The following is a 23,480-nucleotide window of genomic DNA, read 5'->3' as shown; positions in this document are numbered from 1 at the left end:
CGCACCAATGCCCCGTACGACTGTGGCAAAACATCCTTACTTTTATATTCCATTCCATTTGCCTTCCGAATCACTTGCTATACCTGCATACTAACTTTGTGTGATTCATGTACCAGGATACCCAGATCCCTCCGTACTTCAGAGTTCTGCAATCTCTCTCCATTTAAAAATATACAGCTTTTCTATTCTTCCTGCCAAAATGGACAAGTTCCACCTTTTCCCACATATACTCCATCTGCCAAAGTTTTGCCCGCTCATTTCACCTATCTAAATCTCTTTGCAGACTCCTTATATCCTCCTCACGATGTACTCTCCTACCTATCTTTGTGTCATCAACAAATTTAGCAACCATACATTCAGTCCCCTCATCCAAGTCATTTATATAGATTGTAAATAGTTGAGGCCCCAGTACTGATCCCTGTGGCACCCCACTAGTTACAGCTTGCCAGCCTGAAAATGACTCATTTATCCTGACACTCTGTTTCCTGTTAGCTAACCAATCCTCTATCCATGCTAATATATTACCCCCTATACCATGAACTCTTATTTTGTGTAGTAACCTTTGATGTGGCTTCTTATCAAATGCCTTTTGGAAATCTAAATACACCACATCTACAGGTTTCCATTTATCCACTTTTCCTGTTACTTCCTCAAAGAACTCTAGTAAGTTAGTTAAACATGATTTCCCCTTTACAAAACCATGTTGACTCTGCTGGATTGCATTAAGATTTTCGAAATGCCCTGCTATCACCTCCTTAAAAATAGATTCTAGCATTTTCCCTGTGACAGATGATAGACTAACTGGCCCGTAGTTTCCTGCTTTCCGTCTCCCTCCTTTCTTGAACAGAGGTGTTATTTTCACTATTTTCCAATCTGATGGGACCTTTCCAGAATTTAGGGAATTTTTGAAAATTACAACCAATGCATCTACTACCTCAGCAGCCATTTCTTTTAAGACCATAGGATGTAGGCCATCGGATCGTGGGGACTTGTCAGCCTTTAGTTTTGATAGTTTTCTCAGAACCCTTTCCTTGGTGATTGTAATTGTTTTAAGTTCCTCCCTCCCTTTCACCTCTTGATTTGCAGAAACTCAAGAGGTCCCAAAGGGCTTGGCCAATTAAGTACTGTTGAAGCGTAGTCACTTTTGTAGGAAATGTGGCAGCCAATTTAGGCATCGCAAGTTCCCACAAACAGCAATGTGATAATGACTAGATAGTGTGTTTCGAGATGTTGTTTGAGATATTGGCCAGGACACTGGGGAGAATTGCCCTGCTTGTCTTCCTAATATTGCCATGGGATCTTTTATGTCCATCTGAAAGGACAGACAGGGCTTTGGCTTAACGTCTTATCCAAAAGAGAATCTTTAGGCAAAAGTTCCTGCAGTCTGTATATTCAATCAGCACAAGGATTGTTCATTACCTTGTATGCACCTAACAATGCAGATTAATGGTTAATTTGCAACATTATTTCCAAATAATTACTTCTGGTCATAGGAAAATTCACACAATGAAATAAGGAATACAAAGTGAAATGTTTCAGCATACTAATATTAAAACTGGATGTCATTGTCTGTTTTTAAGTAATGAGGTTGTGAGATGTGCAGAGGCATATTCAGATTGTCACTAATTTTACTGACAGTCAGCATATAGCACTTAATGGGGAGAACATTTTTATTGAGGTTAATTTCACTGTACAAATTCCAGTATCAGTTTAACTCTTCAATTAGTGAGATAAAATCACTTATTTAATACTTTGATCCAGTTAAGTGATATGATTCTACATAGTCTGCCACTTGAAACTTTTTAGGCTACACCACGGGCACATTCACACTCCGACTCTACGTGGCGCAAAGCAGTTTGCCTTTGTGCTGACACTGCAATTCACTATCATGACTTGACTCTGATCGGAAGCTGAATGAGATTCCCTGGAGGTGCTGTTCTATACTCCAAAGTTAGCATCAGTTCAGTAATTTTCATTCACAACAATGTTAAACTTGTGGGACTGTGTTTTTATCAGAAGCCGCAGGTTCCAACATCAGTACCGAACACTGGTGGGGCTTCCGTCGGGGCCATGAGCGGCCAGCCGCACGTGATCAAATGGAGGCCAGCCAATTAAGTTGAATGAGGTGCAGAGCTGTTCAATTCAGTGATCGGCGGTGGGGGGGAGGCGTAGACACTGGCGTGAGCTGATGCCACAGCAGGTGCTGACACCCATATTTAAAGGCCAAGTAGAAGCATTTCTTCAGGGGGGAGAGGCTGCAGAATGATGGCAGAAGAATGACCGCAGACAGCCCCATAATTTAGTGATGCCTTCCTCCAGGTTCTCTTACAGGATGCCAGGGAAAGGCGGGAGATAGTATTTCCTAGGGATGGGAGGAGGAGAGCTGGGCACCTAACCAAGCAAGCCTGGCTGCAGATAGTGGAGGAGGTCACCAGTTATGGGGTCACATCAAGGACCTGCATTCAGTGCCGCAAGCGGCTCAATGATCTCATCCATGCAGTAAAAGTGAGTACCTGTAAAACCTTCAGCTCTTGGGCCTTGTATTTGTCAGAGGAGAAGGGTGTGTTGGGTTGAGAGGGAGTGCCCACCCTAACAGGGCAAAGGGTCAGGGAATACAGACAATCTGCCTGAGGCATGGCGAAATGGTGCTAAGAGACCCTCATGAAGTCCCCGGAAAGGGGCCGCATGTTGGAGATATTGTGTGTCCCTATTAGTAACAGCTGAACTACCAGCAGCACATGTCTTGGCCTTGTCCCTGCTGGGAGACCAACAACATTCATCTTTGTGTCTGCAGGAGAAGATAGCACACAATCACAGAGAACGGGCCAAGACCAGCAGTGGACTGTCAATTCTCTATGTCCTGAACCCAATGGAGCTGGATACCACGGAACTGGCATGGCTGCAGGACGGACGGTGCATTGTGGATGGAGAGACAGGCGCACCTTTCCAAGACAGTGGGCTGGTTTGGCGGCGAGCTCAAAAAATGGCGGACGGCCCACGCGGACAGCATACCAAAGAGCCGCCACAATCTTAATTGCTGTGGCTCATTTACATAGCCGGGGAGACCCGTCCGTCCCAATCATGTGGCGGGGCGGGCTGTCCATCCCCGGCAATGCCATCAGCTGCCTGTGCACAGGCGCTGATGCCATTTTTAAAGGGCAGTCAGCCTTGCCAGCTTATTTAGATATTTAAAGACATATTCAATAAAATTAAATAAATACATTTCTTTTGCCCCTCTCCCACCACCACCCCGCCAATAACAATTACATTAACTATTTGCCCTTTTCCCCCTCAAAATGCACAAAGTTTAAAGTACATCCCTCCCCACCATGCCCTACATACATGGCATTTATTTAACCCGTTCCCATACCACACCAACACCCCGTACTGACAAACATCCCTCCTCCCCGCTCCCCACCAGTGTCGCGCCCTGTTTCTTGGAACGGGGATCCGAAGGCGCGGGCATGCTGGCCACTGTGCCGAAGCTCGTGGTGGACCCTCAAGATCTGAGGTAAGTATAGTATATGTAAGTACATTAATTTCAACATGGTGATTGTGGTCCCGTCGCCGAGCAGTGGGGGACTGCCACAGTGTCTCGCTGCTGCCAGGAGGATCAGGCCAGGCCCTGCCACCCTGCCAGTGTCTAAGTCCGTGACAGGCCTCATCCGCAGCCATCTTCAGGCCCCCCCCACCCCACAATCACGGATCTCAACATCGAGACCTGCTTAAAATCTAGCCCTGTGAGTAAGGTTGCCATGGAGCACAAAGGAGCATCAGCAGTGATGGTGCCATGCTGCTCATGAGGTATCCGGTGGCAACAGGGGTTTCCAATGTAGGGGTGTTTGCTATATTGGGAGGGGAGGCCCCTGACACTTCAATGTCTCTGTTCTCTCGTGCAGGTCACCTAGAACATCCACAGTGAGCCTCCAAGACTCTGGGAGAGCCTGCAACCTCTGAGAGGAGGACAGAGCCTCATAGGGTGCATCATCACCTCATAGCCCCGCACCCTCCACCAGCACAGATATTCTCACATTGGTGGGTTTGCACTGGCTGTTAGATTCAGGCCCACAACCTGGTGGACACAGCACAAATACACTGGAGCAGCTGACAGAGGCTGTCACAGCCCAGGCCTCTGATAGCTGGAGGACTGTGGGAGGCCAGGCCCGTGCTGAGCTCCAGGTTCATGACGTGCCTTTGGTGTCGGCAGCATCACGGGAAATGCTGCAGCTGCAGCGAGAGGTCAGATGCCATAGGCTATGAGTGCCCAAGGGCAGACGATGGAGGAATCCATGCGGGCCTTGGGTGCTGCACTGTCTGGCTGGTGCATGAATGGTGCCCTCCACTGATAGATTAGCAGCTCTCCTGGAAAGCCACATCCAGCAGAGCACTCAGTGTCTGCAGGATATTTGTGCGGACCAGCATACCCTTGTTTTGACTATGAGCTCAAGGCAGCAGTGGCAAGGTGAGAGGGAGCTGGGGAACCTGAAGTCATAGCCAGGTCATCTAGCCTCTCAGGTCAGCAGAGGGGCAGAAGTCTGCCAATCAGGGTAGGAGGAGAGCCTGCATCCCGCCCACCCCTGCAGCTGGGGGCTCCTCTCAAGGTGCTCCTGGTGCAGGCAGCAATTCCTCTGCCCTTCTGCCAGATCCTCCTTCATCCCTGACACAGAGGGTGGTACTGCTTATGTGCAGGAGCCCTCAGCAGGCCAGGGCATTCCAAACCTCAGACATCCAGAGGACGACCGCCAAGTTCATTCCTAGCCAAGGGGCAGCAAGGTCAGCAGCCTGCCTCCAGCTGACAGTGCAGGGGGAACACTGCGTAGGAGTGCATGTAAAAGAATAAAGAAGAGCACCTAGAAGCACCGGGGATTCATAGGTGAATGTGTAATGTAAATAGAAAGGGTAGAATTTGGTGTCAGGGGCAGTAAAGATTATTATCTATCATACAAGATCTCCTTCCTCTTATTTATGATCTTTGACACTTCATTTTAACCCTGCCTCTGTCCAGGGGCTCGAGGCGAGGGATCATGTTGCAAGGAGTCAAGTCTGGAGTCTTGTCAGCTGAGTGCTTCGCACCTGGGAGCTGAGCTACATAATGGTAAGTCTTTATTGGTCAACCAACAACTGGCAGTAAGGATCAAAGGAAATGAGAATATATAAGGGCATCGTGAGCCTCGCTTGCACGTATCTCATGGCATTTCTCCTGTTGTCCCTGGGGTCCTTCATCTGGTGATCCTTGGCCTCCTTACTCCTCTGCATCCTCATCATCTGAGGACGCAGCACACTCCTCAAAATCCTCACTGTTCAATCCCCCCACCCCCCGTGGCGACAGGTTGTGCAGTGCACAGCAGACCACCACGATATGTGAGACCCTCGCTAGGACATACAGAAGAGCTCTACTGGACCGATCTAGGCACCTGAATCTCATCTTGAGTAGACCAATGGCTTGCTCCATGGTCACTCGCATTGTTCCTCTCCTCTGCATCCATGCGTGCGTTCCTCATAGGCGTCAGTAGCCATGTCCCCAGTGAGTAACCCGAGGATCCATCCCTGAAGGTGCGCAGGAGGCCAGAAAAGCTCTGGCACCTGGGACTGCCTTAAAATGTAGGCAATGTGGCAACTTCCTGGGAAGCATGCACAGACCTGCAGAATCCATTTACAGTGGTCTCAGACAAGTTGTACATTGAGGGAGTGGAATGCCTTCCTGTTGATGAAGGCCACTGGCTGGTGTTCAGGAACCTTGATGGCCATATGCATGCAGTCGATGACACCCTGCAACTGGGGGAGTCCAGCGATAGCCCCGAACCCAATGGCCCTCTCAGCCTGAGAGTTGGGATCAGCGCAGAAGCACACATAGTCGTCGGCCCTCCTGTAAAAGGGCATTGGTGACCTCCTTGATGAATGGATGGGCTGCCGACTGTGAGATCCCGCACATGTCTCCAGTGAATCCCTGGAATGATCCAGCGGCATAGAAGTTCAGTGTCATGGTGACCTTCGGCGCCACTGGCATTGGATTTCCAACAAGTTCCCTGGGGCTCAGCTCATCTTGCATCAGAGCACATAGGTCAGTGACAGCCTCCCTGGAGAGGCGGAGTCTTCATTGGCACTGCCTCTCTGACATCTGTAGGCAGTTGAGCCTCAACCGATAGACCCTCTCTGGACGGTACCTCTGTCTGCATGGAGGATGCTGCTGGTTTTCCCTCTGCACCCATCTCTACCATCTGGAGGCTGATACTGACCCTCCTGTGGGTTCACAGGTTGTTGCAGTACTTTTGCTGGTGCCTGGACCTCCCACCTACTCTGGTGCACCGTCTCTTCAATGGGGCCCTGAGACCTGGATGAATGAGGCCCACGATAGGTGGCCTTTCCCTGAGTCCAAGGCCTTCACTACCAACGACCATTCCCCCCTACTTTTCACCTCTGACAAGGTAGCACTTGCCCGATGCCCCCCTGGTATGGCACCCCTGAAGTGCTGGTACTTTTGACCCACTCCTCAAACAATGCCTGATATTCACCCTTCTCCACCCAGCCTGGTAGTGGATGCTGTCTCTCGATGGCCTCCCCTTGCAGACAGCAATGAACTCCCACCTCCATGTTGCCTCTGTCAACCAGGTGAGGATTTGAAGCCCCGTGATTCCTGAATGCCATTAATAAAATTTAAAACCAAGAATAAAATCGCTTTCAATAAGCCTTTTAACTACCTTAATTGCCTGCCCACCACATTGATGTCTGCTCTCCACCTCAATATTTGCTGCCATCCATAAAATTGGGATGGGATGTCATGATGTCGGACTTCTGGTCCGGCATCTGTCGTCCCAATTTAATGCCTACCCCCCTCCACCCCACCACCTCCGTTCCTGTCCACAAAGTACAATTAAAATTCTGCCCATAGAGTAAGTCACAACTAGGTTTTAATATGCAAGAAGGAAAAACAGAAAATGCTGGGAATACTCAGCAGGTCTGGCAGCATCTGTGGAGACAGAAACAGAGTTAATGTTTCATGTTGATGACCCTTCATCAGAAGTCCTGCAAGTCCTTTTATTTCCAATATAACTGTGTATTCACATCTTACTGATGGATTACAATACATCATAAAGCAATATTGATTAACATGTTTCTACGGTTTATGTTTGGTTAAATAAAGTTTTAATTGGATGGTAAAGCAAATCTTGTCCATAAAAAGGTAAATGTTACAGAAATATTTTTATCTTAGCAATCAAATATGATGGAAATAAGGCACATTTGAAATATCTTCCAAACTGGGTGCATAAAGCACTTTATTTTTGCAAAATAGCATGTTAACAGAATCCATAGTATAATACCTCAGTTGTCATTCATTATGAATTATTAGTGATTATTTTTGTTAATATAGGCTGGGCGGTATATGAAACACTGATCAATCCCAAGTTTACAAAAACACATTGATTTTGATATTGATTATACATTGGGGGATACGGTATTCCTACCATTACTTACATCCCCCTTAGGTTCGACTTCTATTTAAAACCCTCATGTTCTCTGAATTAATCTATTTCCCTGCATACAGCTAGTTTTTAACTTACATACGAATTAGGAGCAGAAGTAGGCCATTCAGCCCCTTGAGCCTGCTCTGCCATTCAATAAGATCATGCTTGATCTGTTTGTGTCTCGAATTCCGCACTCCCATCTACCCCCAATAGCCTTTGATTCCCTTATCTAACAAGAATCTATCTACCCATGCCTTAAAAATATTCAATGGTCCCGCCTACACCACCTTCTAAGGCAGAGAGTTCTAAAGTTGGACAACCTGCTGAGGAGAAAACATTTCTCCTCATCTCTGTCCTAAAAGGTCGACCCCTAATATTAAAACAGTGCCCCCTAGTTCTGGACTCACCCAGAAGAGGAAACATCCTCTCCACATCCACCTTGTCAAGACCATTCAGGATCTTATAAACTTCAATCAAGTCTCCCCTCACTCTTCTAAACTCCAGCGAAAACAAGCCCCTGTCCAACCTTTCCTCATAAGACAACCCACTCATTCCAGGTATCAATCTAGTAAACCTCCTCTGAACAGACTCCGACGCATTTACATCCTTCCTTAAATAAGGAGACCAAAACTGCACACAGTATTCGAGATGTGGTGTCACCAATGCCCTGTATAACTGAAGCATAACATCTTTACTTTTATTTTCAGTTCCTCTCGTAATAAAGGATAGCATTCCATTAGCCTTCTTTATTACTTGCTGTACCTTAACTTAATTTAATTCATGTCATTAATACAATATATTACTCAAAACAATTTGAAATATTATCAGGTAGTTTTATATCATGACCTTTTCAAGTTCTAGTGTTTAATAACACATTTCGAATTAATCCCATTTAAAATACCAATAGAGAAAAGTGAACACCAGCTTGTTTCATCATTGTTAACCCTAGAGACAGCCTAAAACTGCAATGCAGCTAAAGCTTTACAATCATAAACTAGTGCTGAAAGAAAATAGACCTAAGATCACTTGGGTTAATCCTTTAATTTGCAGTAACTCATTTGGTAACATTTATATTCTATTACTTATGTCTTTGTTTTGACTTCCTTACCCTACATCTCTGCTTTTCTGTTCTTGTCATTACATTTATTCTGTTTATATATATATTACAGGATTTGGCTGGGAAATTGGGAATAATGAAAAGAGGCTCCCACTCTAGTGCAGCGATACATATTTCACTTTGTTACCATGACCACAGGCTTCTTTATCCATGGATCATCTTTAAGGAGTGAAAGCATAAAGCGAGCAACATCTCCTGGTCCCATTGAATTTGCAATGGGAATTCCATCCGAATCTGGCACAAAGTACCCTTCATGAATTAATAATTCTTTATCTATAGAAAATTAAAGAAGGAATAATGAAGAAATATTGATAACATGTATGGTCTTAAGTCACTCATAAGCATTGTATCATTGAAATGGAAAGGAAGTAATTAATCTCTATCATAATGAGGAATTCAAAGGAATCAATAACACCACAAGTTCCTAAAATATTGTTTATCTTTTCTACATAATTAAAGGAAGCACAAAAAGCCCCGTTGGTTAGCTGTAAATACTAACATCAACATTCGTTGTACCATTTTAAGATCAATTCTTGTCAGTGTACCCCAGAAGACAATTCAAACGAAGGAAGGAACCTTAACCCCCCGAAAGATGGGTGGGTTCAGACAGTTGGGGTTTAGAAGATTTTTCGATTGCAATTACATCTCAGCTTGGACTTGCCCATTTCCAGGTGGTGTATCCTGTGTGGTTTCAGCAGAGCCAGAGGCAGGCTGCTCAGATCCCAGCCCTGATTGCTGAGATCCTCTTGACCGACACCTTCTGGGTTTTAGAGCCCCTGAGGGCCTCAGCAAAGACTGCTCCACCTTCACCTGTGCAGGGGTAGATTCAGCATTGTGAGACGAGGCAGCATGTCAGCTACTGACTGAGGTTGGGTCAGCAGGTGAGAACTTGGAGCACTTTGAGTGGCGTCCCCTCTCACCATCATCCCTCTTCTAATGCCACAGTGCCACATCACTCCTAATGTCTCCGAACAAGGTAGTTTTCACAAAGCAGAATCAAGCACTTCACTGTTGGTCCCTCCTTTCCTGAGAGAAGTATAACAGGTGGCTGAATCGATATTGTCCATTTGGCACCATCACCCAAAATCAAAATTACCCAAAGTAAGTATGAGCAGGAGCAGCATGAAAAAAATCAAAATAAACTTTGGGAATCCTTAAAAAATAACAAATAACCAAGCAACCTAAAAATGGAATAATGAGAAACAAACTGGAAAAATAAAAAGGGAACCACCTTGAGTCGAGATTTGTAACACAATCCCATCTTACAAAGGTACATTGGATGGGGGAGGAGGGGAGTAAAATTGATAAAAACAAGATTTTAACCTGTTTTTGCTGCACGCTGAAGCTCTGGTGGTCTCACTACAGTCCAATTGAGATCCTGGCATTCATTGTTTAAATAACTTTCTATCTCTTGCATGTTGATCAGTATGTTGCGGATCACGGGAATCAAGAACCATCGCAGCGTCCAGGAAGTCTGATAAGAAGTTTCAACTTTAAAATGAACACAATGCTTTTATTCCAAAAGGACTGCAATATTTCCTTGACATAAACTCCATATATACGAGTTTATGGAGTACAGAAACAAGAGTGGGCTATTTAACCCCTCCAGTCTGTTCTACCATTTAATGAGATCATGGCTGATCTGTGACCTAACTCCACATATCCGCCTTTGCCACATATCCCTTAATACCTTTGGTTAACAATAATCGATCAATCTAAGATTTAAATTTAACAACTGATCGAGCATCAATAGCCATTTTGAGTTCCAAATTCCCACCACCCTTTTTGTGAAGTGTTTCCGAATTCCAGTGCTGAAAGATTTGCCTGTAATTTTTAGACTCTGCCCCCTAGTCCTGGATTCCCCAACCAGTGGAAATAGTTTCTCTCTACCTATATTATCTGTTCCCTTTAATATCTTGAAAACTTCAATCAATTCACCCCGAATGTTCTAAATTCCAGGGAATAGAACCCAACTTTGTGTAATCTCTCCTGCTAATTTAATCCTTGGTGTCCAGGTAAATCTACACTGCTCTCCATCCAAGGCCAATATATTCTTCCTAAGGTGAGGTGCCCAGAACTCCTCAAAGTTCTCCAGGTGTGGTTTAACCAGAGCCGAAACATGACTTCTACCCCTTTGTAGACCTGTAGATATTAAAGGCCAGCATTCCATTAGCCTTTTGGATTATTTTCTGTACCTCTTCATGACATTTTAAATTATCTATGTACAAGGCACCCAAGTCTATTTGGACCTCCACTATTTTTAGCGTTTCACCATTTAGAAAGTACCTTGTTCTATCCTTTTAGATCCAAATTGTACGACCTCCATTCTGCCTACAATGAAATCCATTTGCCTATTCACTTAATCTATCAATATCTCTTTGTAATTTTATGCTTCTATCTACACTGCTTACAATGCTGCCAATCTTGTGTCATCAGCAAATTTGGGCATGTGGCTTTCTATTCCATCATCTAAGTTGTTAATAAGTACAGTGAATATTTGAGATCCCACAGAGATCCTTGTGGGGCCTCACTAGTCACATCCTGCCAATTAGAGAAACTGCTCATTATCCCTACTCTCTGCCTCCTGTCGCTCAGCTAATGTGCAAAACAGGTCAATAATTTGCCTTCAATTCCAGGAACAACAACTTTAGCTAACAGTCTCTTATGAGGGACTTTATCACATGTCTTCTATAGTACATATAAATAACATCCAGAAACAGTCCTCTGTTCAAACAGGTTCATCAGCCATGACCTACCCTTTACAAATCCATACTGGCTCAGTCTGATCAGCTAAAAATTTTCAAGATATTCAGTCACTCTATCTTTAGTTATAGACTTCAGCAATTACCAGACAACAGATGTTAGGTTAACTTTATAATTCCCTGGTTTCCTTCTGTCACCTTTCTCCACATGCAGAGTGACATGCACAATTTTCCAATCTAAAGGAATGGTTCCTGAATCGAGAAAACTTTAGAAGATGCTTGTAGCATGAATGGTGCAAATTGGACCAAGGATCTGTGTAGTCACAGCTCTGTTCAGATACACAAATGGGTCACTTGGCAGGAGTCAAATAGCAATCAAACCCAAAAGTGTTCATAATTGTTCAATTCTGAGTCCAATGGACAGAAGATTTAAAATATCTCCTGCTTCAAGATCTTTATCCCACCCAGCCTGTGGTTCCTCCTCTCTGAGCAGCCCCTTGATGCTCCAAAATTCCAACCCCCCCCCAACTATATAGGAACCTCTATTGTGTTGCGACAGGCATGAGTAGATGGGCACAATATTTTATTCTGGAATTTGGGATATGGTTACAGTGGGAGCAAGGCAGTGGGTGAAATCCTGCTCCACCACATTTCTGGTGGCACAATGGTGCCACTGAAAATACTATCATCCAGATCCATTTCATCGGCTTACATAAAATGGAGAATAAAACTAATTAACACTCAGTATCTATCAATGTGTTTTTTTTAAAGAATTAGCAATGATTGTAATATTTGAAGGACAGAATTGTGCAAAACTAAAAGAGAAACGTAGTAGGCAAGAATCATGCTTGTTCTAGATACAAAGGAACAGAATTTACATGAAGGCCATTTTAAGTCTGGACTATAAAACCCTGAGCATTATTGCTATTTCCAGACCAGTTAATTTCAGTGGAGAATAGAAAATAGTTACGGGGAGGTAGACACATGAGAGCAGACAGAGGAGGTCCTACTTAACTGAGCACTGAAACCTACACGTTTTTGGTTTAGATTAAGAAATACACGAAAACTGTACTCAATTCATTTTAGTCGGACATCCACCAGATCTAGTCTTCCACTTCGGAATATGCAAAAATTACAGACAGACTGAGTGCAATACATAAAAGCAACACACTCAGTGAAATCATAGAAAGGCTAGAAAGATTGTTCTTCAAATGGTTCTATGTGCAACAACACTGGCTGATGTAGCATGGAGTCATATAGACCCAAAATGTCCCAGATTCTATTCCCCGTCCCTGCGGAATTTACAGATCTCATTATTGAGACAGCAGCTGAGGTTTGAGAACTCTCTTTGTACCTTTGGGCTGTGCAGTCCTGCCACACCCAGTCGTGAATGGTGGTGGACAATGAAACAACTAACTGGAGGAGGTGGCTCCAGAAATATCCCCATCCTCAATAATGGGGGAGCCCAGTACATTAGTGCAAAAGATAAGGTTGAAACATTTGCAACAATCTTCAGCCAGAAGTGCTGAGTTGATGATCCATCTCGGCCTCTTCCTGAAGTCCCCAGCATCACAGATGCCAGACTTCAGCCAATTCGATTCACTCCACGTGATATCAAGAAATGACTGAAGGCACTGGATACTGCAAAGGCTATGGTCCCCGACAGCATTCCAGCAATAGTACTGAAGACCTGTGCTCCAGAACCTGCTGCACCCTTAGCCAAGCTGTTCCAGTACAGCTACAACACTGGCATCTACCCGGCAATATGGGAAATTACCCAGGTATGTCCTGTACACAAAATGCAAGACAAGTCCAACCCAGCCAATTACCGCCCCATCAGTCTACTTTCAATCATCAGTAGAGTGATGGAAAGTGTCGTTGACAGTGCTATCAAGCGGCACTTGCTTAGCAATAACCTTCTCAATGACATTCAGCTTGGGTTCCGTCATGGCCATTCAGCTCCTGACCTCATTATAGCCTTGGTTTAAACATGGACAAAAGATCTGAACTCAAAAGGTGCGGTGAGAGTGACTGCCCTTGAATTCAAGGCAGCATTTGACTGCGTATAGCATCAAGGAGTCCTAGCCAAACTGAAACCAATGGAAATCAGGGGAAAACTCTCCGCTGGTTGGAACGCAAAGGAAGATGGTTGTGGTTGTTGGAGGTCAATCATCTGAGCTCCAGGACATTACTGCAGGAGTTCCTCAGGGTAGTGTCCTGGGCCCATCCATCTTCAGCTGCTTCATCAATGAACTTCCTTCAATCATAAGGTCAGAAGTGAGGATGTTCACTGATGATTGCACCATTCGTGACTCCTCAGATACTGAAGCAGTCTGTGTAGAATTGCAGCAAGACTTGGACAATATCCAGGCTTGGACTGATAAGTGGCAAGTAACATTCGAGCCACACAAGTGCCAGGCAATGACTATCTCAAACAAGAGAGAATCTAACCATCTCCCCTTGACATTCAATGGTATTACCATTGATGAATCCCCACTATCAACATCCTGGGTGTTACCATTGACCAGAAACTGAACTGGAATAGCCATATAAATACCATAGCTACAAGAGCAGGTCAGAGGCTAGGAATCCTGTTGCAAGTAACTCACCTCCTGACTCCCCAAAGCCTGTCCACCATAAAGGCCTGCTCGGGTATGAAATTGAAACCCGACCCGGGCCTGACCCAACCAGATCACATCCAACCCGGGCCTGAGCCCTTTGATTTTCTCCCCACGCCCGACCCGACCTGACTACCATAATAAAGTTAATTATATCAAACAGATTATTGTGCTCTACCTTGTCCAAATATTGTGATCGTCCATTCTGGTAGCACGTTTCCCGCCTAGGCGTCCTGGCTGAATGTTCAAATTTTGAAGATTACTTCCCTCCCTGAGCAAGGCAGCACTGTGTCCAGGTCCATCCCGACCCGAACCAAGCCCGAATGCCGGACCCGGAAGAGGGACCCAACCCGACCCGAACCCAACACATGTCGTCGGGTCTGGTCGAGTTCGGGTCGGGTAGTCATGCTTTAGTCCACCATCTACAAGGCACAAGTCAGGAGTGTGATGGCACAGTGGCGCAGTGGTTAGCACCGCAGCCTCACAGCTCCAGGGACCCGGGTTCGATTCCGGGTACTGCCTGTGTGGAGTTTGCAAGTTCTCCCTGTGTCTGCGTGGGTTTTCTCCGGGTGCTCCGGTTTCCTCCCACAAGCCAAAAGACTTGCAGGTTGATAGGTAAATTGGCCATTATAAATTGTCACTAGTATAGGTAGGTGGTAGGGAAATATAGGGACAGGTGGGGATGTTTGGTAGGAATATGGGATTAGTGTAGGATTAGTATAAATGGGTGGTTGATGTTCGGCACAGACTCGGTGGGCCGAAGGGCCTGTTTCAGTGCTGTATCTCTAATCTAATCTAATCTAATACTTTCCACTTGCTTGGATGGGTGCAGCTCCAACAACACTCAAGAAGCTCGACACCATCGAGGACAAAGCAGCCCGCTTGATTGGCACCCCATCCACAAACATTCACTCCACCACTGACGCACAGTGGTGGCACTGTGTACCATCTACAAGATGCACTGCAGCAATGTACCAAGGATCCTTAGACAGCACCTTCCAAACCCGCGACCTCTACCACCTAGAACGACAAGGGCAGCAAATTCTTGGGAACACCACCACCGGCAAGTTCACCTCCAAGCCACACACCATCCTGACTTGGAACTATATTGCCATTCCATCACTGTCGCTGGGTCAAAATCCTGGAACTCCCTTCCTAACAGCACTGTGGGTGTACCTACCCCATGTGACTGCAGCAGCTCAAGAAGGCAGCTCACCACTACCATTTAAAGGACAATTAGGGATGGGCAATAAATGCTGGCCTGGCCAGCGATACCCACATCACATGAATGAATAAAAAAAAAGATGGGGAAAACAATTAGCCAGAGCTGTTGTTCCTGATTCTACTCAGTGACCTCTGTTGGAAAGTATATTTGTGCAGACATGTGCTGAGGACAGAGTTAGACTTTGTTGCTTCGATGTCCATGAACAAATGAAGTGTTTAACATCTAGGCTCAGACATGGAAGGATAGCCACTTATGTGTGGTACGGTGGACTGGGAGCATCTGTAAAAACATATCCTGCAATGAGCCTCTCGAAAGGCGGAGAGAAAATTGAAAAGTAATTTAAAAAAAGAGAGATTAGCAAAATGCAATTCAACCAGCACAAAATAGACACTGCCTAATCCACACAATGGCACACCAGCCAAAGGGAAGGCTCCATTCAGAAAGGCAAGACCCTAGCTAATATAACGATGCAGACATACAGGCCCCGAACTTGACTGGGGTGGATTCAGACAGGAGTTATGGTCTGCACGCTGTGGAGTTTTTCCATCAGGTTACCTGACAGGTAGCCAGCCTCACTGACAGGCTTGGCTCCCTGTTGGGCTGGGAATACTCCAGAGGAGGCTGCAATCCAGGAGCTGGCAGGGAGCCTGCTGTCATGATAGTGATAGTGTGAGGGGTGGGTCTCAAGCTTTGGTGGTTGGGATCAACAATCATGGGAGAATGGGGAAGCAGGTTAGCTTGAGGCGCCAGGAGGAATCATTACTCACATCCTAGTCCTCAAGCAGTACTGGAAAGGGACTCTTGCGCACTGCAGTCCTCACCTCCCTTTAGCTGCCAAGTTTCTTGAGGCTCTGGAAAACCCAACTAGTCAACGTTAAACCTAGAAGACAGATAGAATTTGAGGCACAATGCTTCATTCTAATTTTTAAATGGGCAACCCACCTCCTGGGAGCAGGCTAGTTGCCTCACCCCCACTGTCCTACCTCCGTTAAAACCAGATGTGGGCATCTCATCTGACCCAAACCCATCCTTTTTTGAGCTTTGAAATTCCCCCAGTCTTTTGCACAACAGTAGTGATTCAGGATTGTGACTGCAAGGAATCAAAGTTGTGCTGGTCACCAAGGTATAAGAACTTAGAAAGGCCCTGCCAACAAATCAATTCTTACATACACTAATTCTTAATACATGATGTTCTTTTGTATGTTTGGTTCTATAGGAACGGTGGTGGAGGCAGAAATCCTCAACTCATTTAAAAGGTACCTGGACATGCACCTGAAGTGCTGTAACCTGCAAGGCTACGGACCAGGTGCTGTAAAGTGGGATTAGATTGTGCGGTTAGTTTTTTTACCTGGCGCAGACACGATGGGCTGAATGGCCTCCTTCTGTGCTGTAATTTTTCTATGGTTCTTTAAAATTAACTTTGATTTCAAAACAACACATCTAATAGCATAAAGCACTTCATTTATAATCATAAGACTCACTCTAAATATTTCAGAGAGCTCATGTTCCACTTGTTTATTACCTATATGGAACTGGACAGCGTACAATTTTGAAAGCACACCACTGGTAGAACAGGATCTGTACAGACTGATTTCATTTTAAAGTACCCTCTCAGGAACAGAAAATACCCAAAAGACATAGCTAGCTCTATAGAATATGTGACAGAGAATTCGCACATTAAAAATTAAGACTGTATTCATCACAGCTGAGAAGATTAATGGAGTCCAATAGAAATGTTCAAAATTCAGACAGTTTTAGAGGATAAATAGTAAAACCAAATATTTCCACTGGTCCGTAAATTGGTAACAAGAAGACATCAATTCAAGATTATGACTAGAAACAGAAGGGAGGTCAGGAAAATGTTGTTACCCAAAGGATTATTAAGATACGATTTGACCAAATAGAATTGAAGGCATCAATTACAACACCAGAGGGAGTTCGATAAATGCACGAAGAAGAAAAATATTGGGCTGGATTTTACGTTGGGCAGACGGGAGCTGGCCACCGCCTAAAAGTCGGTGGTGACCCCCCTTCCGCCTAGCCTGGGGCTCCGTCCCGCATTTTACAGGTCTCCAGGCTTAACCCGCTTGAGGGAGGAAGTCCCGCCTCATTGAGCTGCCAGCCAATCAATGGGCCGGCAGATCTTAGGCCCAGCAGCGCCACCGGGAGCGGTGGCCACTGCTGGGACTGCAGCCCAGCCAAGGACATGGAGCCAGGAGTCCACGTAAGTTTGGGTTGTCTCGCCAGGGGTAATCGGTCAGGCCCCGACGAGGCAAGGGTAGTTGGGGGGAAGCAGGGCATCTTGGGTACTGGGGTGGTTGGGGAAGCAGGGGCGGCCTTCAATTGGGCACCCTGTGCCCGATTGTCAGGGCCCACCCCTGGGTGCTGAGAGGCCGCCATCTTTTCCCGGGCGGCCTTTCCCGGCTCCAGGACACCTGCCTGTCATGCATAAAATCCGCATGGAGGTGGGCGAAGGTCCTTAAGTGGCCATTAATTGGCAACTTAAGGGCCTTGATTGGCCTGGGGCGGGCAGCCCGTTTTTTGCCCTCTCCCCCGCCCGACGTAAAGTGGGGCTGGAGTGGGAAGGCTTCCTGGAGCCTCCCGCTCCATTTTACGCCACTCCCCCCGCTACCATCTGGCTCGCTGGGGTGGCGTAAGATTCCGGCCATTGAAGAGTATGGGCAAAGAACAGCAAAATGGGATTATAGTAGGTAAAAGAAAAGAAAAACTTTCATTTATATGGTATCTTTCATGACCTCAGGATGTCCCAAAGTGTCTTACAGCCAATAAATTGCTTTTATTTTGAAGTGTAGTTACTGCTGTAATATAGCAAACCGCTGGTGAGGGAGTGAACAGAGGCCTCTTACTGCGACAAAATATTTATGATAACAGAAAATTCTAAAAATGCACAGCAGTATCATCAGAAACAGAAAGAGGTCAATGTTATGGGTAGGACCCTTCATCAGAATGGTTCTCATGAAGAATTCCAACTGAAATGTTAACCAATCTTTCTCTTTCAAACACTGACAAACTACTTTGCAGTTCTAGAGATTTCTGTTTTTCTTTCAGATTTGTAGCATTTCTTTTTATGGACAGAATTCACACAGTGATTTAAATGCTCTTTCCAAAAAGGGTTTCTCACTCTTGAAGGCATACAATTTTCTGGAGACACTTTGGGGTACGGATGGTAATATGGCTTTATATGACATTCAAAGAGAGTGGAACAAGGGCTAGGAAAATAATCTGCCCTTTACTCTTGAAAATGTTATAAATGGGTAAAAATAGCATTGATCGAAGTGTAAAAAAATCAAAATAATCATTGAAAAGCAAGATTGGATCTTTTCCCCTTCGATTTTCTTTCCTTTTCTCCCTCGTTGTTGTAAAGACAATGAATTTCACTGAGGTTCTGGACATCCACAGCCTCTGATAGACTTCCACTACCTCACTTATTCTGATACCTTCTCCACTGATTGACAATCTACCTGACAGCATTGATATTTGAATAGCACTTACTCTGATCAATAAATTCGATTGGACCACCTGCCAACGGCATGTGGTGGGCCCCACCCATCTGATCTCTGCCTGAATTGTACATCACCTCCTTTAAGGACAAATGTTATATAGAACTACAGTCAACAGGATAAAAATAGGTCATGTAGAACAATTGGTCTACGTCAGCGTTTATGGTGCACACAGGCCTTCTCAATTCCTCTCAGTATATCCATATTTCTTTCTCCCTCATGTACTTATCCAGCTTCCCCTATATGCGTCAGTGCTATTTGCCTCAACTACACCTTCTGGGCACGAGTTCCACATTCTTACCACTCTTTGCATTGTTACGGTCAAGTGAAGAGGAGTCAAAGGGCTTCCCTCTTTTCCTTCTCCTTGTTTGACCACAACAGGTTTAATTCTTTCTTAAAGTGGATGAGCTGGCCAATTCAATAGGTGTTTGATTACTTATTTGCTAAGAACATAACGAGAACCAATCGGACAAGTTTTCTTGAGTTAACAAAGAAAGAGGTTAACTTTATTGTACCTAAACCGAATGAATTAAATAATAAACAATGCACCAACTTTCACTCTCACACACACACTAGAGATTTACACACACACAAATAGGTTACAGAGTGGGGAAAGGTCGATTGGTTGAGGTAGAGTCTATAAAAAAGGTATACAGTCTGTGAAGTTTGGTGATTTGACTGGCTTCTAGCTGAATTCAGTGGTCCTGAGGTTTTTAGTTTGAAGAGGTAGATGATTGCTTTGGTGAGTCTCTTGGAGATAGCAATGCGGATGATTTCCTCTAACGGTGTTTCCGATGGTAGCCAGAGTATGCAAAGGTGGTCAGTCAACAATCAGGATTTGAAAGCTTTCAAGCTGGAATGGAGAGAGAGAGCGAGAGGGACTCCTTCTCCCCCACCCCTCCCACCACCCACTTAGGGTCTGCTCATGTCAGAGTCCAGTTGCTTCTTCGCTGCTGCAGAGAGAAACATCAGCTTAAAAGCACAGATAGGGAGGGGCTTGTCACATGACAGTCACTCAGTGATTCAAAACATAGCAATTAGTATTTCTCTGCTTACTGAGGGAACAGGTAGTTCCTTTAACCCTCCTGAGTCTTGGTTCTTGCTGGGATATTAGCATACATTTCATCTCTCTCCTCACAAGCATTGCAGTGTTGTAAACTAAGAGATCATCTTAAGCTGAAGGGATGACTTTGCTGGCAGCTTGTCTTTTTAAAAATGTCTTTCAAAAGAAATATAAATTCAGATCTCCAGTCAGTGGATTAAAGAAAATTATCATTCAACAAAACACATTGGTGTAACAGCGTGAAGAAGTTTCTCATGAATTCCATATTAGATTTATTGGCAACCATCTTATATTGATGGCTCCTAGTTTTGGTCTTCCCACAAGTGGTAACACCTTCTCCCTGGCTACCTTATCAAATCCCTTCATAATTCTAAAGACTTCTATTATAGAGTCAGAGCACCAGCATATTCAACCTTTCCTGAAATGTATATCTTCGCAGCTCTGATATCATCCTTGTCAATCTTTTTTGCACCTTTTGAAGTGCCTCGATATTCTTTTTTAATGTGGAGACCAGGACTGTCCTCGAAATGTGCTCTAACTAAAGTCCTATACAAGTTTGACATGACAGGCTGGATTTTCGATGCGATCTGGTGGTGAGAACGGGTGCGGGCATGGATTGAATATTGCATTCCCGGAAGTTGTTTCAGGATACCAACACTTCCGGAACACAAAACCATTTTGAAAGGGATGCTGGGAGGGGGTGAACAGGAAACTCTGATGCCTCAAATTAATTGGTTGTTGAGCTCATTGAGGAGCTCATTGAAAGGCTTGTCAGGAGCAGTTTGTGATACTCAATAGAAGGACACAGGGAAATTGCAATATCTGGATCTCGGCATGGTGCAGAAGTTGTTAACAGAACACTGCAGGGATGGGAGGTGTGGGGGCATAAGGGCTATTGGAAGGGCTATTTAACATATTTTAGAAGCACAGAATAAAGCTCAGTTGCTCAAACAGTAGCGCAGACTAGCCATCGCTGGAGCTAAAAGACTTGCGTTTGTTAGAAGTGAGTGATAGGAATCTGGAGAGGGACATGAGGCCGCTGGCATCACTTGGGCTGGTGGGGTTGGCAGGGGAAGGCCTGGTGAATGAATGGGTGACAGCTGAGGGAGTTCAAATGGGAATAGTCCACTCTGCCAGGACAGAGCAGCCAGGATGAGCTTCAGCAGATGCAACCTCCTGGACAGGAGAAGGCCAAAGGAGAACCGGGGAGGTGGGGGGGGGGTTGTGGGCTGCAAGGGGACGAAGGCGCTACTCAAGACATCATGTGTATCATCCAAGAGTCAGCTACCTGCAAATGACAAAGCACCAGTACCATAGGAGGCTGGGCCTATCCAGGGAGATGGTCTCAGACATTTGTGCTCTGATCCATAATGGCCTGTGACCCTGCAGCCTCCATGGCAGTCCCCTACCTGCAGCTGTCGAGGTCACCATGGTGTTGAATTTTTATGCAACGGGGTCATTCCAGGGATCAGCTGCGGACCTGGGTGGCATCTCGCAGTCGGGAGCTCATCATGCTATCAGGCAGGTCATGGATGCCATATTCCGGAGCGTGGGGGACTACATCCGCTTTGACACAGATGGGCCTGTGCAGGCACAGAGGGCATTGGAATGGATTCCCTCAGGTCCAGGGGATCATCGAGTGCACCAACACACCAACCAGCCAGATTCCTGAACAGAAAGGGATACCACTTATTGACTGTCCTGCTGGTCTGTGACCAGAGAAAGTGAATCTTACAGGTGTGCGCCTGGTTCCCGGGCAGGAATCGTGACTCTTTAACCTGCAAGAGTCCCAGGTGCTGCATCTCTTCAGGCCCACATCCAGACACTGTGGGTGGCTGAAGGGTGACAATTGGTACCCCTTGAGGGGTGGCCCCTTCATCTGTCGCTTCAACAGACTCAGCCCCTTCCTGGCACCCTTGGAAGCTGGATGAGGCCACCAGCGGGGACGCAGCTGGCATCCACTCCAAGCATCTTAGCACCACTGAATGGTCAATAGTACAGAGAGTCTCACGCTTTCTGTGAAAATCAGCACGCTGCTCTTGCATCCACTCAGAGTGATGCTGCGTAAGGCTCACCAAGAGGTTGATCAATCTCTCAATGGAGGAGCTCAGACATTCAAAACCCTGAGTCATGATGGAGCACATGTGCTGCATGGACTCCTCCATTACCTGCCCATGGCTCCTCAAGGCCTCAGGGATCTCTAACAAATGAAAACTTACCTGCCTAACCCTCCTCCTCCTGCTCACATGTGATGAGAGTTTCACCCAGTGCTCCCCGTTCTAAGCTAGTTGGTGGCCTGACTGCCGTGAGCATGTCTGCAATGGTGGAAGGTGCTGAGGAATAATGTGACAGTGCTGGCTCCGGTAGCTCTCCCCCTACCAAGCATGATGCCAATATTTGTCCTTCGGCACTGTGCACCCTCCCCCCACCCCCCCCCCCCCCCCCGCCCCTACCCCCTCAGCTACTGGCCCTGTGGGAGACACAAGAAGGTAGTTATTAGAACTCAGCCTACTCATCATGTGCCCCCAGAACAAGCAACTCCATAGAAGATATCGGTCAAAGAGCCAAAGCACGCATTAGACATGAGCTCCTCCATGCGCTTCACCCCAAGATAGAGCTATCAAATGACCCTGTTGACCTCAGCTTCCCATCTCCCCTTTGCCCACAGACTGGCACATTGGCACCTTGGCAATATCCAGCACCATCTCCTCCATTGGCGTTAGAATGTGCAGCTCGGGTACACCACTACCCGTTCTGACCATTTCGAGAGCATTGTGGGCTCTCTTTTCCTGCAGGATGAGGAGAGAAAGATTCATGAGTAGGCTGCCCTCCCTCAACTATTCCAGCATGACATTCACATTAACTGGCACATTCCTCATTGATGCCCCTTCTGAACATTGCCCTATATGTGAGGTTGTCTGCTGTCTCAGTGATACAACTGGCCACTTGATCTGGCAATGTTGGGGAGACCTATGGACATTCTGTGGGTCCAGTTCAGCTGCATGCTGCTGTATACAGAACTGCTCGCCTGGCACCCGGGTGGCACTTGCCACTCATCTTTCCAGGCCTTATAAGGTCATTGAATCTCTTCCAGTGTTGGACCCATGTCATTTGAGTCACTCCCCTACCGCACTCCTTGCCCGCCACCCCCATCCATGCGTTTTTTGTTTCTCTTGGTGGGTTCCTTCTCCCAGATGGAGATAAGACGATATCACAGCTGTAACTGATAGGCTCCGTTAATATTTTGAGGGAGGTGTCTGAGAATCGTGGGGCTGCCTGTGAATGCCTACCCATTCCATCACTTTTTGTGAGGTCCCCTACTGCTCCATTTCTTCAGTAAGCGGCAAGCCCAACCATGGCTGCTGCTCTCCTTTTCAAAAGACCCTGCTTCACCAAGAGCGGCCTCCATGCAGTTCCTGACGCCACTAATTGAGAACCACTCTTGCCCCCCTGGCCAACATCATTTGAAAATAGCATTGTAATAGTGACACTGCCGTGGAGCAGGGTCAGGGTCTGGATATGATCTGGGTGTTGGGTTCCTGACCCCGGAATGAAAATTCAGGCCAACATCGCTGCTTTTCAATTCTATCCATCTAGAAATGAACCCCAATGCTAGGTTTGCTTTATTTATGGCCTTATTAGTCTACATTGCTACTTTTTGTGATTTGTGTATCTGTATCCCTAGATCCCTTTGCTTCTCTAACCACTTAAACCCTTCTTAACCAAGGACTATGTTCCTTGTTCTATTTTAAAAACTCTTCGATAAGCTAC

At 45.8% G+C, this 23,480-nt stretch overlaps 1 protein-coding gene and 1 long non-coding RNA gene across 3 annotated transcripts in view; one reads left to right on the top strand and one right to left on the bottom strand.

Annotated features, from left to right (window-relative positions):
• The window catches only part of LOC137373667 (uncharacterized), a 60,184-nt gene extending 50,999 nt beyond the window's left edge, over positions 1–9,185 (top strand). The window contains exons 2-3 of the long non-coding RNA XR_010975668.1: positions 5,006–5,095; positions 8,633–9,185. This is a non-coding gene — a long non-coding RNA (uncharacterized lncRNA). The remainder of the gene's footprint in view (positions 1–5,005; positions 5,096–8,632) is intronic.
• LOC137373646 (flavin reductase (NADPH)-like) overlaps positions 7,012–23,480 on the bottom strand; it is a 29,669-nt gene continuing 13,200 nt past the window's right edge. For both annotated transcript variants that reach the window (XM_068038758.1, XM_068038765.1), the window contains exons 4-5: positions 9,904–10,071; positions 7,012–8,853 (exon numbers count right to left, since the gene is read on the bottom strand). In XM_068038758.1, coding sequence (XP_067894859.1) covers positions 8,696–8,853; positions 9,904–10,071 — 326 coding nt within the window. In that variant the 3' untranslated portion in view covers positions 7,012–8,695. The remainder of the gene's footprint in view (positions 8,854–9,903; positions 10,072–23,480) is intronic.

The sequence above is a fragment of the Heterodontus francisci genome, chromosome 1 (genome assembly GCF_036365525.1).
Source record: "Heterodontus francisci isolate sHetFra1 chromosome 1, sHetFra1.hap1, whole genome shotgun sequence".
Taxonomy (NCBI): domain Eukaryota; kingdom Metazoa; phylum Chordata; class Chondrichthyes; order Heterodontiformes; family Heterodontidae; genus Heterodontus; species Heterodontus francisci.
This window is presented reverse-complemented; position numbering and strand designations above follow the sequence as displayed.